Here is a 15,699-nt window from a genome sequence, read left to right on the forward strand (position 1 = left end):
CACAACGAATAAGCTATGAGCTCTGAACTGCAAAATACTATAGTATTATTTGTATTTGCACTATATTTGTTACCCGTTATATACAATGTTTACATATTCACATATTCTGTTGTGCTGCAGCAAGTAAGAATTTCATTGTCCCGTCCGGGACATATGACAATAAAACATTCTTGACCTAATGATCTTAGTTTTTGACCACAGCTGAAATGTCAGTTCTGGTTGCCTTATCGTAGGAAGATGCTCCTTATTATCTCTGCTCCTGACCTACCTCCGATGATAGTCCTGATGAGCGAGGCATGGCCCGGGCAGTCCACCAGCGTGACTTGCAGCTTGGATGGAGGCGGCAGCCCGAGGTGCGGCGGTGAGGCCAGGCAGAAGCTGGAGAAACCCAGGTCCAGCGTGATGCCCCTCTCCTTGCTTTGCGGGTTCTTGTCGAAGGCCGCCGTGGAGGCCGTGGTGCTCAGAGCCCGGGCCAGCGCGGTCTTGCCGCTGTCAATGTGCCCAAGCACCCCGACGTTGAAGTTCAAAGTGCCCACCGTCTCCATGGTTGCCAAGAAACGGCGATGGGGGAAGGTTCAACCCAACGGAACGCAGGTGGTGCACCCCTTCAAACCTCCCCCGGGATGAAATAGAAGGTTCCGCCTACCATCACCTTTCCTTCTTACCAAAAGGAAAATTTGTCAAGATTATTTCATTGTCGTGTGGACCGACATTACTTGCTGCAGCTTAACACGCCTGTGGATGCTGAGAATCCATAGAAACGGAGATTCTTAAATTCAGGCCAGACAGCATCTATGAAAAAGTGAAATAAATTAACTTTAGACATAAAGTGCAGGAGGTACACAAAAATGCTGGAGAAACTTAGCATCTATGGAGCGAAGGAGATAGTCAAGGTTTCGGGCCGAACCCCTTCTTCAGACTTCTAAAGTGCAGGAGGGTCAGGCAGCATCTCCGGAGAAAATGGATAGGTAACGTTTCAGGTCGGGACCTTTCAGACTTTAATAATACTTTTTAAAAATTTTAATATCTATACTTCAATTTAAAAAAAAATTCTGCTTGGGTGATCATTCATTAACCTCTTTCTCTCGGCATGTTCTACCTCTAACATATTTCTCTTTCTTCTCCACTCTGCTTCCTAAAACCTCATTTCCGACGAGAGGATCATCAACCAAAATTATTCATTCTATTTCTGTACAATATTCTCATATTTCAACTTTCTCTGGTTTCCAACATCCACAGAATTTCCTTTAGCTTTGTTGTCTTTTTCAGCTCATTTGCAGAACCATGGAAGATTGATTTTATATTTTATAATAATGGGGCTGAATAATTGCTAGCCTTGCCAGCATTATCAAAATCCCATGAAAAATAAACAAAATAATGTATACCTGTGATTTTTAGATTGAGTGGATAAACTATAATTAGTAATGCATTTTAAAATTCTTAACCCTTAACATTTAACATATTTATTGACTAAAACGTAAAATAAAATTTTGGAAGGCTGTGGAGGCCAAGCCAATTAATATTTTAAAGGCAGAGATGGCTAGAGTTTTGATTAGTACGACTGTCAGGGCATAGAAGGCAGGAGAATGTGGTGAGGAGGGAGAGATAGAGCAGCCATGATTGAATGGCGGAGTAGACTTGATCAAAGATCCTATAGCAAGCTATAGTCTTTGGACTTGATGGGCCAAATGGCCTAATTCTGCTCCTATGACTTATGAACCACTGATATTAAATGTGCTATCATTCTAAATTATAATCTAAAATTATAACCATTCAGATTTATATCCCATGTTTAATATTGCTGTAGTATAGCTGAATTTATTTTGTAATATGCAATTGCTGATATCAATGCTGAAAGCCCATAGTTATTTTTTGCAGACAACTGGCGTCTTATGATTGACACCTAAATGGTCCAATCGCAATCGAGAAAGCGTCTTCAAGCGGCCAACCATAAGACCAGAATTAGGTAATTTCCGTTGTCGAGAAAGCGATGTCCCGCCCTTAACAACGGAGCCGGAAGTAGATTACAGCCTAACTTGCTTACAGTCCTTATAGTGATTGACAGGGGCAGTGACCATCAGACGGCAGGAACCGTTTGACTGGCCGTGGTAGCAGCCAATGGAGAGTGAGATGGGGCGTTGCTTTGTGCTAGCGAGTTAGGTGGCGGCGCAGGTCCCGCCTCACTTAGTAACACGCGCCGTGAGCTGCGAGAAAGCCGCCGTTTGACCCGGGCCGAGAGCAGCAGCGGCAGGAGCTGATCCCCAGCCTCAGCATGAAGATCGAGGAGGTTAAAAGCACCACCAAGACCCAGCGCATCGCCAGTCACACCCACGTAAAGGGCCTGGGGCTAGATGACAGCGGCTTGGCCAAGGCGGTGGCGGCCGGGCTTGTGGGCCAGGAGAACGCCCGAGAGGTGAGACTGAGAGAGGGGATGCGGGGAGAGATGGGCTCGATCCTCATCCCACTTTCCCCTTCCTCCCACTCTCCCCCTCCTCCCACTCCCCCCCCCCTTCCCCCCTCATCCCTCATCCCCCCCCCTTCCCCTCACCCCCCTTCCCCTCATCCCCCCTTCCCCTCATCCCCCCTTCCCTTCACCCCCCTTCCCTTCACCCCCCTTCCCTCACCCCCCTTCCCTCGCCACCCCCCCCCCCTTCACCCCCCCCCCTTTCCCCCTCCTCCCTCCCCCTTCCCCTCACACCCCCCCTTCCCCTCACCCCCCTTCCCTCCCCCCTTCCCTTCCCCCCCCTTCCCTTCACCCCCCTTCCCTCACCCCCCTTCCCTTCACCCCCCCCCCTTCCCCTCCCCCCCCCCCCTTTCCCCTCCCCCCACTTCCCCCCCCCCCCCCCCCCCCCCCCCCACCCCCCCCCCCCTTCCCCCCCCCCCCCCCCTTCCCCCCTCCTCCCCCCCCCCCCCCTCCCCCCCCCCCCCCCCTCCCCCTCCCCCCCCCCCTCCCCCCGCTCCCCTCCCCCCTCTCCCCCCTCCCTCCCCCCCCCTCCCCCTCCACCCCCCCTTCCCCTCACCCCCTCCCTCCCCTTCTCCTCGCCTCCACCCGTCACCCCTCCCTCCTTCCTTCCCTCACCCCCTCCCTCCTGACCTTCCCTCACCCCCTCCCTCCCTCCTTCCCTCACCCCCCTCCCTTCCCTCCCTCCTCCCTCCTCCCTCCCCCCCCTCCCTCCCTCCCTTCTTTCCCTCCCTCCCTCCCCCTCACCTCCCTCCCTCCCCCTCGCCTCCCTCCCTCCCCCCCCCCCCCCCCCCTTCCCCTCACCTGCCCCAAACATCCCCCAACCTCATGCTCTCTATTCACTCCCCCACCCTGATCTACACTGGGCCCTTGCTCCCATCGTCCTCAGCCTGTGCCCTCCTTATAACCACCATCCCAACCTTCTCTCAGCCCCTGCCATCCATCCACCTCAAATGACCTTTCTTCCCTTGCTTTTAACCCTCCCATCATCCTTCCACCTCTATCTACCCCTCACCCTGATCGAACGCTCAGCCCATGACTTCCATCCACCCTCCCCAGAACAACCCTCTGCCCCTACTCTTCATCACCAACGCTCCTCCTGGATTATTCCACTGACTCCTGCCCTTCATTTCTTGCTCTCATTCGAACTCCATTTATTATGGTCAGGCTTTCTAAAAACTTGTTTTAATGACCTTTCTCCTTGCAGTAAATTATCTAAAGTAGATGACCAGATGAAGGGTCTCAACCTGAAATATCAACCGTCCAGATACTGCCTGACCTGCTGAGTTCCTCCAGCAATTTGCTTTTTGCTCCATTTTCCTGGATATGCCGTCTGGTCTCCTGTGTCTCTACAATAGCTTTTATACTAGTTGATTGCTGAATACTTTGCTCAAGGAAACATTAAGGAAAATGCAGTTGGCAGGAGCAAATGGGCTCTTGGAATAGATAATTCGCATTGTGAATAAAAATATGAATTTGGCAGGCATGTGGCTAAGTTGCATCAGTGTTTACAACAAACAAAAATTATTACCTGGACATTACAAGGAATCTAATATATAATCAAATATATAATCAAATTGTGAATCGTCTAAATTTTGTTCAAACAATAATTGGTACTTATTTGCGAGGCCACGTGGTTCACATTAATTGTTTCAAAGTTGGTTAGTACATTGCAAATTTCCTGAAGATAGAGACAAAGTGCTGGAGTAACTCAGCGGTTCAGGCAGTATCTCTGGAGAAAAAGGATGGGTGACATTTCGGTTTGGGACCCTTCTTCAGGCTGAAAAATTTGTTTTCAAAATTCTTTCGGGGTGGGGGTGGGTGAAGAGCTAGAGGCAAAAAGACGAGGACCAACCCCAACCCGCTACTTTCCCTGTTGCCAAGGGGATCTGATAGCAGTATTTAAAATCGTGAAGGTTGAAATGGATTTTATTGATTATATTATCAAGTTCTCGCCATTCTGACTATTCTAATACTGACCATCTTTCTTTTTCCTTAGGCTTGTGGAATCATAGTGGAGCTGATTAGGAGTAAGAAAATGGCTGGAAGGGCTGTTCTGTTGGCTGGACCTCCGGGAACTGGCAAGGTACAGTGGCCATTTGTTAAAAACGGGGGACTATGGCAACCTTCACACTGCACGTACTGCAATGTATATGTCGGTGGATTAGTAGACCACAAGTGTGGACGCATTCCAAAGGCACGACCGAGTTCAGATCCCAGCGTGCTCGGCATGGAATTCTGCCTGCTTCTACTGCAATTTAAACTCTGCTAATAATTTAAAATTCTGAACATAAAACCACACCTAGTCCAGTTATGCATTGGGGAGAATTGGAGGGGGGGGGGGGTAGAGAGGAATTTGCCAACTTGGTCTGTCCTGTAAGTGGTTCCAGACGCACATCAACGTGGTTGACTTTTAAATGTTGAATCAAATTAATTAGCTGGCCATGTAGCGGCAAAATTAGTGTTCAAAAAATAATAAAAATGGAGAGGATCTCCAGACATTAACCGTGACTTCATATTTATCTCAATCAATGTCCTCCGGCGATATGTAGTGACCTAGAGTTTAATTGGGATTGTTGTCCCATGGACTTTAAACAAGTGGTTTTGTTCTCAGAATCACACTTCACAGATGACTCCATTACTGACCCAAGGTATAAGTTGTTCCATCACTGGGAAGAGCCATCACAGAGGTCTGTAGGAAGGCACACAAAATGTAGAAATAAAGAACTGCAGGTTGCTTGTTTAAACTGAAGTTAGACACAAAGTCCTGGAGATACTCAGTGGGCCAGGCAGCATCTATGGAGAAAAAGGATGGTTGACATTTTTCGGATTGGGGTCCTTCTTTGGGACATATAAGGAGCTGAAAATATTAAGGGCATGACATGTACCCTGGGAACTTGCCTGAACATCATCAAACGTCGCTTGGCAGAAGCCCTGCTGAGTGGTCTGGCAGAGGACATGCCCATTAGACTGGGCAGGTATGAGCAAACTGTTCCTCATCCCAGCCATTTTACATGGCAGATGCTCCTGGCCCTAACAGCTTTGGCTCAAGTCAAGTCAAGTCAAAATCCCACATTCACATAAATAAAACACTCCAATGTATTGTGTAGGACTAAATTGTGCCAAATAGAAACCAAACTTCCAAACAGATCAGACATCTCAAAACTGGACATCCATGAGGCACTGTGGACCGACAGCAACTGCATAAATGTATACCACCTTGATTAGTGAACTCGTGCCCCAACATATTTTCTAATTTATCATTCCATTCAAGCAAGGATATCAATGATGAGTACAGATGTGCATGCTGGTCACTGACATACCCACTGTGGAAGATATTTAGCAAAAGCACTGCTTTGAGAAGGCAGCTAATATCATAATGGACCCATATCACCCTGACTACATGCTCGTGGTATGACTAAACAAAACCCTGAGAACATTGACCACCAGGTTCAAGAACCTTTTCTTTTCACCTGTCCTGCTCTTGAACCACTGCCCAACCCTACCTCAGCACTAAACTACTATGGAGTTTGTATGGGTTGCAGTGTGTACTTCGGCTTGCACTACTTGCAGAACACCTTATCCAACTGATAATTTTTCTGTTTATAGTATTGTATACTTGTTAATGTGCCTGTAAAGCTGCAGTAAGAAAGAATTTAATTGTTCCGGTGCTAATGACAATTAAACAATCTTGAAACTCGAATGAAACATGAAGCCAAGGCGCAGGAATGCATGCAATAGATGACAAATGCACAATTAAAGGGTCAAACCAAAGCTCTGTGGTTTTCTCATACCTAGTCCTGAATAATGGTGAACGATTATCCAGTAAATGGGAGGATGCATGTCCAAAATAATCCCCATCCTCAAGATGGGGCCGAACAGGTTTAAAAAGTTATTTAATGATGGTATTCAACCTGATGTGCATCTCGTGTTCCTTCTGACTGCTCCCAGAAAATATTGTTGTGACAATTTGATTTAGTTATTAGAGATAGAGCAAGGAAACAGGCCCTGCAGCCCACTTGAGTCCATGCTGACCATCGATCACCCAGTCACACTAGTTCTACACTAGGGGCATTTCTTAGAGGCCAATTAACCGACAAACCTGCACGTCTTTGAGATATGGGAGGAAACCAGAGCACCCAGAGGAAACCCACGTGGTCACGTTCTCCCTGTGACTGCATGGATTTCTTCCGGGTGCTCTGGTTAATCAGGTAACATAGAACTAGTGTAAACAGTGATCGATGGTTGGCGTAGACTCGGGCCAAAGGGCCTATTTCCATGTGGTATCTCAATCAAATTAATCTGTCTGTGTGGAGTTTGGACGTTCTCCCTGTGACAGCGTAGGTTTCCTCCCACATCCCAAAGATGTGTGCGTTTGTAAATTAATTGGCCTCTATAACATTTCCTCTAATGTATAGAAAGTGGGATAATGTAGAACGAGTGTGAACGGGTTATCAATGGTCAGCATGGATTCAAGCAGGCTGAAGGGCCTGTTTCCATGCTGTACCTCTAACAGGGAGAATGTGAAAACTCCACAAAGCCAGTGCCCAATGTCAGAATCAAATCTGGATCTGTGGTGTTGTGTGGCAGCAGCTCTCTCAGCTGCACCACTGTTTCCATGCTATATCTTTCAAGTTAATTCTATAATTGCACCCACTTCTAACTTTACTAACCAACTTGTCCTGCCAGTTTGCTGGATTATTTTGAGCAAATTGACCTCGGCTATCCTCTCCCTTCAATACTGAATGAGTCCAATCATTGAATATTCTTTCTCTTCCTTTTTGCAGACTGCTTTAGCTCTGGCCATTGCACAGGAGCTGGGGAACAAAGTACCATTCTGCCCGATGGTGGGAAGTGAAGTCTATTCGACTGAAATCAAGAAAACCGAAGTCCTTATGGAGAACTTCAGGAGAGCAATTGGTGAGTAATAGATTTTAAAGCTTTGGTGAGTGGTAGGTTTTAAATTTATGTTCTAGCTAACCACCAGAAAGCTTTTTTGTGCAGCATTTAAAATATATCTAGATGTGCACTTGGAATCTACTACATTGAACACATTTTTGTCTTCCCGCCGCCCCCCCCCCTCCCCCTCACATCAGTCTGAAGAAAGGTTTCGGCCCGAAACATTGTCTATTTCCTTCGCTCCATAAATGCTGCCTCACCCACTGCGTTTCTGCAGCATTTTTGTCTACCTGTGTTATTAGATGGAATGTTCTATAAAGTAAGTAGTGAACTGCTCCATTTTATACTGTGAATTCTGCACCGAGTGGCAAATCACTAGATGTCAAATTAAACTCTTATGTAACTTTGAACTTTAGAAGCTATTTAAGTTTAGGTTATTCAACACTGCCTGCCTGTGACTGCTGATATTTTGTTGATCTAGAAGTGTCTAAATATGAGTAAACAGGGAGCCGTCATCTCTTGTATTGTACTGAATTGAAAGGTACAGCATGGAAACAGGCCCTTTAGGCCACTGGGTCCACGCCGGCCATTGATCACACATTCGCACTAGTTCTATGTTATCCCACTTGCTTATCCACTCCCTGCACAGTAGGGGCAATTTACAGATGGCCAGTTAACCTACAAACTCGGGATGTCGGGGGGGGGGGGGGGGGGGGAATCTGAATCTGAATCGGAACCGAAGCACCTGGAGGAAAACCCACGCAGTCCTTGGGAAAACATGTAAACCACACACAGCAAGGTCAGGATTGAACCTGGGTCTCTGGTGCTGTGAGGCTGCAGCTCTGCCAGCTGCACTGCTGTGCGTTCTCTAATTTGACAAACAGATGAATAATAGTAAGCTGGTTACTTTCAATGAAAGAATTGTTTTTGGCGGTTGTGCAGAGTGGTAATAAATAAAGTATAAGCTGAGAACTCTGTCAGATCAGGAATATTGCAATAGTTCAAATAAACAAGGCTGGTTGTATTTAAAATTGCACTAAACGCCAATATATTGGGCAAGTTTAAACAGGGTTAACACAAAATTATAGCAAAACATTAAGCTGTATTTTGTGATTAACTTAATTTCATAACCAGTAAACTTTTCTTTACTGGAGATAATAATGTGATGCCATTCAATGTAGTGTGGAAAGAGAGGGCTGGAGAAAATTATGGTTCTAAATATAATTTATGCTCACATCCATGTGAATAGAGTCTGTATCCACGATAAGACACAAAATGCTGGAGTAACTCATCGGGTCGGGTATGGATGGATGACATTTCGGTCCGAAGTACGGTCCCGATCCGAAACGTCACCTATTCATGTTCCCCAGGAATGCTGCCTGATCTGCTAAGTTAGTCCAGCACTTTTGTGTCTTTCCTTGGTAAATCAGTATCTGCAGTTCCTTGTTTCTGTATCTATGATAAACTGGGCAAATTAATGAAACAACTGAAGAGGAATGGGAAGCATTCAAAAAATTATGTTTGATATAGGACAGTAAATACAGAAAAAGGACAGTTTAAGGTGTGCAAGCTCGACTTTCCAAAAAAACCAGCCATCAAAGTACAAAGAGATGAACAATTATATAAAATTGAAGCACATAAACGCTGAAAAAAGCAGATAACCATATAACCATATAACAATTACAGCACGGAAACAGGCCATCTCGGCCCTACAAGTCCGTGCCGAACAACTTTTTTTCCCCTTAGTCCCACCTGCCTGCACTCATACCATAACCCTCCATTCCCTTCTCATCCATATGCCTATCCAATTTATTTTTAAATGATACCAATGAACCTGCCTCCACCACTTCCACTGGAAGCTCATTCCACACCGCTACCACTCTCTGAGTAAAGAAGTTCCCCCTCATGTTACCCCTAAACTTCTGTCCCTTAATTCTGAAGTCATGTCCTCTTGTTTGAATCTTCCCTATTCTCAAAGGGAAAAGCTTGTCCACATCAACTCTGTCTTATTCCTCTCATCATTTTAAAGACCTCTATCAAGTCCCCCCTTAACCTTCTGCGCTCCAGAGAATAAAGACCTAACTTATTCAACCTATCTCTGTAACTTAGTTGTTGAAACCCAGGCAACATTCTAGTAAATCTCCTCTGTACTCTCTCTATTTTGTTGACATCCTTCCTATAATTGGGCGACCAAAATTGTACACCATACTCCAGATTTGGTCTCACCAATGCCTTGTACAATTTTAACATTACATCCCAGCTTCTATACTCAATGCTCTGATTTATAAAGGCTAGCATACCAAAAGCTTTCTTTACCACCCTATCTATATGAGATTCCACCTTCAAGGAACTATGCACGGTTATACCCAGATCCCTCTGTTCAACTGTATTCTTCAATTCCCTACCATTTACCATGTACGTCCTATTTTGATTTGTCCTGCCAAGGTGTAGCACCTCACATTTATCAGCATTTAACTCCATCTGCCATCTTTCAGCCCATTTTTCCAAATGGCCTAAATCACTCTGTAGACTTTGGAAATCCTCTTCATTATCCACAACACCCCCTATCTTGGTATCATCTGCATACTTACTAATCCAATTTACCACACCTTCATCCAGATCATTGATGTACATGACAAACAACAAAGGACCCAACACAGATCCCTGAGGCACCCCACTAGTCACCTGCCTCCAACCCGATAAACAGCCATCCACCATTACCCTCTGGCTTCTCCCATTCAGCCACTGTTGAATCCATCTTGTTATTCCTGCATTTATACCCAACAGTTGAACCTTCTTAACCAACCTTCCATGAGGAACCTTGTCAAAGGCCTTACTAAAGTCCATATAGACAACATCCACTGCTTTACCCTCGTCAATTTCCCTAGTAACCTCTTCAAAAAATTCAAGAAGATTAGTCAAACATGACCTTCCAGGCACAAATCCATGTTGACTGTTCCTAATCAGACCCTGTTTATCTAGATGCTTATATATATTATCTCTAAGTATCTTTTCCATTAATTTGCCCACCACTGAAGTCAAACTAACAGGTCTATAATTGCTAGGTTTACTCTTAGAACCCTTTTTAAACAATGGAACAACATGCGCAGTACGCCAATCCTTGGGGACTATTCCCGTTTCTAATGACATTTGAAATATTTCTGTCATAGCCCCGGCTATTTCTACACTAACTTCCCTCAATGTCCTAGGGAATATCCTGTCAGGACCTGGAGACTTATCCACTTTTATATTTTTCAAAAGTGTCAGTACTTCTTGGCGAATGTAAGGTACAGGAAAAGGTATTTCTCTGCATTGTTTTTTTTTTGTCCTATCAACATGTGATTATTCGGTAGGTAATTTATGTGCTCTTTTCCCTAACAGTACCATAGCTCCTGGTTTGGTGACCTTTGTTAATTTAACTGCATTGAACTTGTGAATCAATCAGATCTGTTCCTTATTTTTCAGTTTCTTATCCATCCCAGGCTTTACTCTGAATCTTACAGACCTTCTGTATTTAATTCATACTCTCTCACATGGAACTTCAATCACTGTCCCTTTTTGAATTTGAGATGCATAGTCACAAAGCCTGCCGCCCTTGGCATGCATTGTTACTACTTCTAAGGTATCAAGGAAGTTGTTCAGGAAGGCCTTTCCCCTTTAGAATTCCGTTGATTTAGAATCGGAAGAATCATTGCTTCGTCAATTTGTTTCCCAAATTTCCGTACAATGTAGAAGGAGCCATTTAAACCCATTGCATTTTTTTGTGCTAGCTCTCAGTACAATTCCATTACCCCATTAAATTTCCCTGTAACTTATACTACCCACCTTCCCATCAACTTCCTCCAGATTGTACCACTCACTCAGCAGAGGCAATTTATAGTGGCCATTAACCTAATAACCTGCACGTCCTGGGAAGTGGGAGATAACTGGTGGTCTCAGGGAAAGTGTACAAACAGAGCAAAGGTCAGGATTGAACCTGGGTCGATGCGAGCCATGCAGCAGCAGCTCTACCAGCTGTGCTGCTCTATAGCCCTGCTTCTGCTTTGCATCCTGTTTGGGTTGTTTCCACAACAATGACTGATGACTCGGGATATGTATCCCGATGAAGGAATTGTCACTCCTCTCTCATCCGACATTCACGTCACCAGCTCAGCGACCTTGCAGCTACATGGATGGATAGGGTGTACTCCTTAAATAATTCATTTAACATAGAAAGAAAGTACATCTGACGTGCCTGTCCCTCACTTTTGTCACTCCTGAACATGGGCACCTTGGTAGTATCTCTAATTATTAAAGTCTCTAATTATTTCCCCAATGTCACTGTCATTATTTCATAAATATGGGTTGCACAGTGGCGCAGTTGCTAGAGCTGCTGCCTCGCAGCACCAGAGACACGGGTTTGATTCTGATCTCGGGTGCTGTCTGTGAAGTTTGCCCGTTCTCCCTCTGACTTTCCTCCCACATCCCAAAGACTGTAGGTTAATTGGCTTCTGTGAATTGCCCCTGGTGTGTAGGGAATGAATGCAAAAGTGAGATAACATAGAACTAGTGTGAATGGTTGATCAACTGTGGACTGAAGGGTCATGCTGTATATTTCAATCAATCGATGTTCCCCACTCTTTTACAGTGCAAATGAGGTAAATGCCACCACCCTTCGGGAGCTATTTTGGGATTGGTTTGGTATTGACATTTTATTTAGTTAAACAAAAATCAATATTAATTTGGTTGTTTTTGCGTAGTGAGGGAATGTTGTTCATATCTTGGTTTCTGAAATCAAGTTCGTGACTGTAGTGATTTTAGTTGCGTTTCTGTGCAATATATATCAAAAGATATGTATGCACAATGTTGTCTGGAGAGGTTGCTTCTTATTCATCTCAACAAAATTTTGACCCATTGATTCTGAGAAAAATGAAGCTATTGGTCATGCCTGCCTTTTATGTAGCTGTCAAATTAAAAACTTGCAGAGAAATAAAAGGAGAGAAGCCCACAATATTTCCTTGAAGTGATGACGTGCCCTGTCATGGGTTTTAGTAATTCAAGCTCGTAGATGAAACTGTTGTCAGCATTGTTGTCAGTTTGAGAGATAACAGCAGTGGAGTTAAATCACTTGTACAGCCAGCCTCATTGATGGGCCAGTGCATACTCTGAATGTCAGGATGGGAGAACTTAGTGACCAAATAACTGGCCTGTTGAAAGATTGGGATGTTTCAGCAGAGCATCTCTCCGCTGCTTTCAACTTCCATCCACCTGGTCGGACTAAATCCAGCTATTGAGAGACTCTTCTATTGTCAGAGATTCGCTTAATGTTAAAAAATGATTATGCAGTGTAGTTGCATGAAATCGACGTCTCATAAATGTTAATAATTAAATATGACTTTTTCAAAATTATTTTGCTCTGAATTTCTTTTGCTACACAACACTACCCTGAAGCTAACAATTCCCCACCCCCCCCCCCCCATATATTGTAATCAGTATATCATCTGAATTATCATTCGTAAAGTGGCCGGAGGGGATGTCAATAGTAGACACGAGCAGATGCTGAAAATCCAAGCAGAAGTGCTGGAGTAACCCAGTGGGTCAGACAGCATCTCTGTGCAGTGATATCGGGACTTCACAACTAGTCTTAATTTCTACTGATGGCAATGCAAACAATCATCCCAGAAAAGTATTACTACTTTATTGCTTCTGTCTGTGTTTTGAATCATCATTAGAATACAAATTTGAAACAGATAACCAAGTGTAACATCTCTGATATTCATTACTGTTTCTTCCCCTGCATCTAATGCTTGGGGGAGGAATTTCCTTGGGTCCCCTGCCAGTAGCTGGTATGAATTTGGTAGATGCAGTTGGAAATCAACCAACATTGGAGTATACTGAGGCATGTAGTGAATTTTAATTTTCCTCTCGGTTTTGCAAGAGCAGCTTTCCTTAAAATATTAATACTGCGTTGAGCACTCCTGCCTCACAAGAAAGCAGTCTTGAGGCAAGAGATGAAGTACATGAGCCATCAGATACCTTGTCTGGTTAGATTACAGCTTGGAGAAATGCATGGATCCCAAATAAGCATTAAATATTTTTGGTTCAGTCTTTTTATTTGTTTGTGGTCACCCATTTTGCATGTCTAGCAAATAATGAATTGTGTAATAGCATAGGACATTTTTAGGAAGAGTACTACTGGCAAAACACTCGAAGGAATAAAGTGGTTGTCTTTTTCAGAAACTGTATTGATTCACTTATTAGTCAACACATTCGCTCAACACAGATCCCCAAAGATCAAACCTCTGCTTTGTTTAGCCGAACTCTATACTAAATCAGTGGCTTTGACAAACTAAGTCTCTTTAGGTTTAGTTAATTTGCCGATCCATTTGCAGTCAAGCTTCTCCAAATAATCCTGTCAGTCTTCATTTGGAGTTGTGTCTTTCTTGAGTGGAAGTTAAGTTGATTTAGTAACAGCACATTAGAAACAGATGAGCTGTTTTTATATCCATGCCAATGAAATGGTTTCAGTAAAAGGCACAAAGTGCTGGAGTAACTCAACAGGTCAGGCAGCATCTCTAGAGAATATTGATAGGTGACGTTCAGTCTGAGGAAGGGTCCTGTCCCAAAATACCACATATCTGTGTTTGCCAGAGATGCTGCTCGACCCAAGGAGTTATTCCAGCGCTTTGTCTTTTGTAAACCAGCACATGCAGTTCGTTGTATCTAAATATTTTTAGTGCCTGGCCCTAAAGTGTAAATCCCACTTAGCTTAGAAAATATGCAATGCCGGAAGCCCATATATGCACTAGTCAAAAAGAATGTTCCTTTCAAATCCCATCTTCCAAAATTAGGTCATGATTCTTCAAATGTATTCATCAAATTAATTTTGGGCTCCATTTCTGAGGAAGGATATGCTGATGTTAGAGAGGATCCAGGTTTACGAGAATGATCCCAGGAATTATTGGGTTAACATAGGATGAACGTTTGATGGCATTGGCCTGTACTCATTGGAGTTTAGGATGAAGAGGGACTTTGTTGAAACTTAGCAAATAGTGAAAGACCTAGATAGAGTGAATGTGGAGAGGATGTTTCCACTAGTGGGAGAGTCTAGGACCAGAGGCAATAGCCTCAGAATAAAATGATGTATCTTTAGAAAGGTGAGGAGGATTTTTTTTTAGTCAGGATGGTGAATCTGGCATTCATTGCCACATACAACTGGAAGCCAAATCAATGGATATTTTGGCGGTGATTAAAATACTTGATTAGTACGAGTGTCAGGAGTTTTTAAGGAGAAGGCATGAGAATGGGATTGAAAGGGAAACTTAGATCAGCCATTATTGGATGGCAGAGTAGACTTGATGGGCCGAATGGCCTAATTCAGCTCCAGAAATGTATCTTGAGGAACTTCTCAAATGCGATGGTTTCTGCCTTTGCCATCTTTTCAATTCAATTCAATTTATTTGTCATTTGGACCCCTTGAGGTCAAAACGAAATGACGTTTCTGCAGCCATACATTACAAACAAATAGACCCAAGATACAACATAATTTACATAAACATCCATCACATTGCTGTGGATGGAACACCCCCCCCGATGTCAAAGTCAATCGCCATCCCGGCTGGCGATGGCGATTGTCCCGCGGCCATTAAAGCCACGCCGGGCGATGCAAGGTCGCACACCGGGTTCTTGATGTTAGAGCCCCCGGCGTGCGCTCGCAGAGTCCCGCGGCCATTCCAAGCCGCGTGGGGCGGTGATGTCAAGCCCCGCTCCAGGAGATCTTCGACCCCGCAACTCGGGCGGGGGAAGTCGCCGTTGCGGGAGCCCTGAAAAGCGGTCTCCCTCCAGGGACCCGCGGGCTCCTGGTGCCGCCGTCCGCCAGACCCACAGTTGCAGCCTCTGAATCTCCGGAGGTCGGGCCGCAGCAGCTCTCCACCAACGCTCCACCCGCTCTGGACTCGGCCAGCTCCGCGACGGTGAGGTGAGTGGTCGGCACCAGAGCCCCCGGTCTTTCTGTTGGAGGCCGCTCCTCGTTGCAGCCCCAACGACAACGGAGACCCGACAAAGAAAGGGTCGGATCTCCCGTGCAGGGAGAGATTTAAAAGTTACCCCCACACACCCCAACGAAAAATAACAAAAACTACATAAAAACATAGACAAAAAATAATAAAAACGCAGAAGGGCTGCAGAGGCCGCTGCTGACGAAAGTCGCGCCGCCTACCTAAGAGAGTCGCGCCGCCTACCTTCTGGCAGTGAATCCCAAGCTCTTGCCAGTCTCCGGGTGAAAGCCAACTCCCCACCAATCCTACATTTCAACTTTATGTAGCCAGAAGCAGCTACCATGTAAGGTGACCAAATTTGCC

The 15,699-nt window shown here is 44.8% G+C and overlaps 2 protein-coding genes across 2 annotated transcripts in view; one reads left to right on the plus strand and one right to left on the minus strand.

Annotated features, from left to right (window-relative positions):
* eefsec (eukaryotic elongation factor, selenocysteine-tRNA-specific) overlaps positions 1-609 on the minus strand; it is a 256,915-nt gene extending 256,306 nt beyond the window's left edge. The window contains exon 1 of the mRNA XM_055647961.1: positions 269-609. Within this exon, the coding sequence (XP_055503936.1) occupies positions 269-545 (277 nt within the window). The 5' untranslated portion in view covers positions 546-609. The remainder of the gene's footprint in view (positions 1-268) is intronic.
* A 1,547-nt stretch (positions 610-2,156) lies between these two features.
* Positions 2,157-15,699, plus strand: part of ruvbl1 (RuvB-like AAA ATPase 1) — a 45,320-nt gene continuing 31,777 nt past the window's right edge. The window contains exons 1-3 of the mRNA XM_055647963.1: positions 2,157-2,413; positions 4,461-4,547; positions 7,249-7,381. Coding sequence (XP_055503938.1) covers positions 2,273-2,413; positions 4,461-4,547; positions 7,249-7,381 — 361 coding nt within the window. The 5' untranslated portion in view covers positions 2,157-2,272. The remainder of the gene's footprint in view (positions 2,414-4,460; positions 4,548-7,248; positions 7,382-15,699) is intronic.

Source organism: Leucoraja erinacea, chromosome 16 (genome assembly GCF_028641065.1).
Source record: "Leucoraja erinacea ecotype New England chromosome 16, Leri_hhj_1, whole genome shotgun sequence".
Lineage (NCBI taxonomy): Eukaryota > Metazoa > Chordata > Chondrichthyes > Rajiformes > Rajidae > Leucoraja > Leucoraja erinaceus.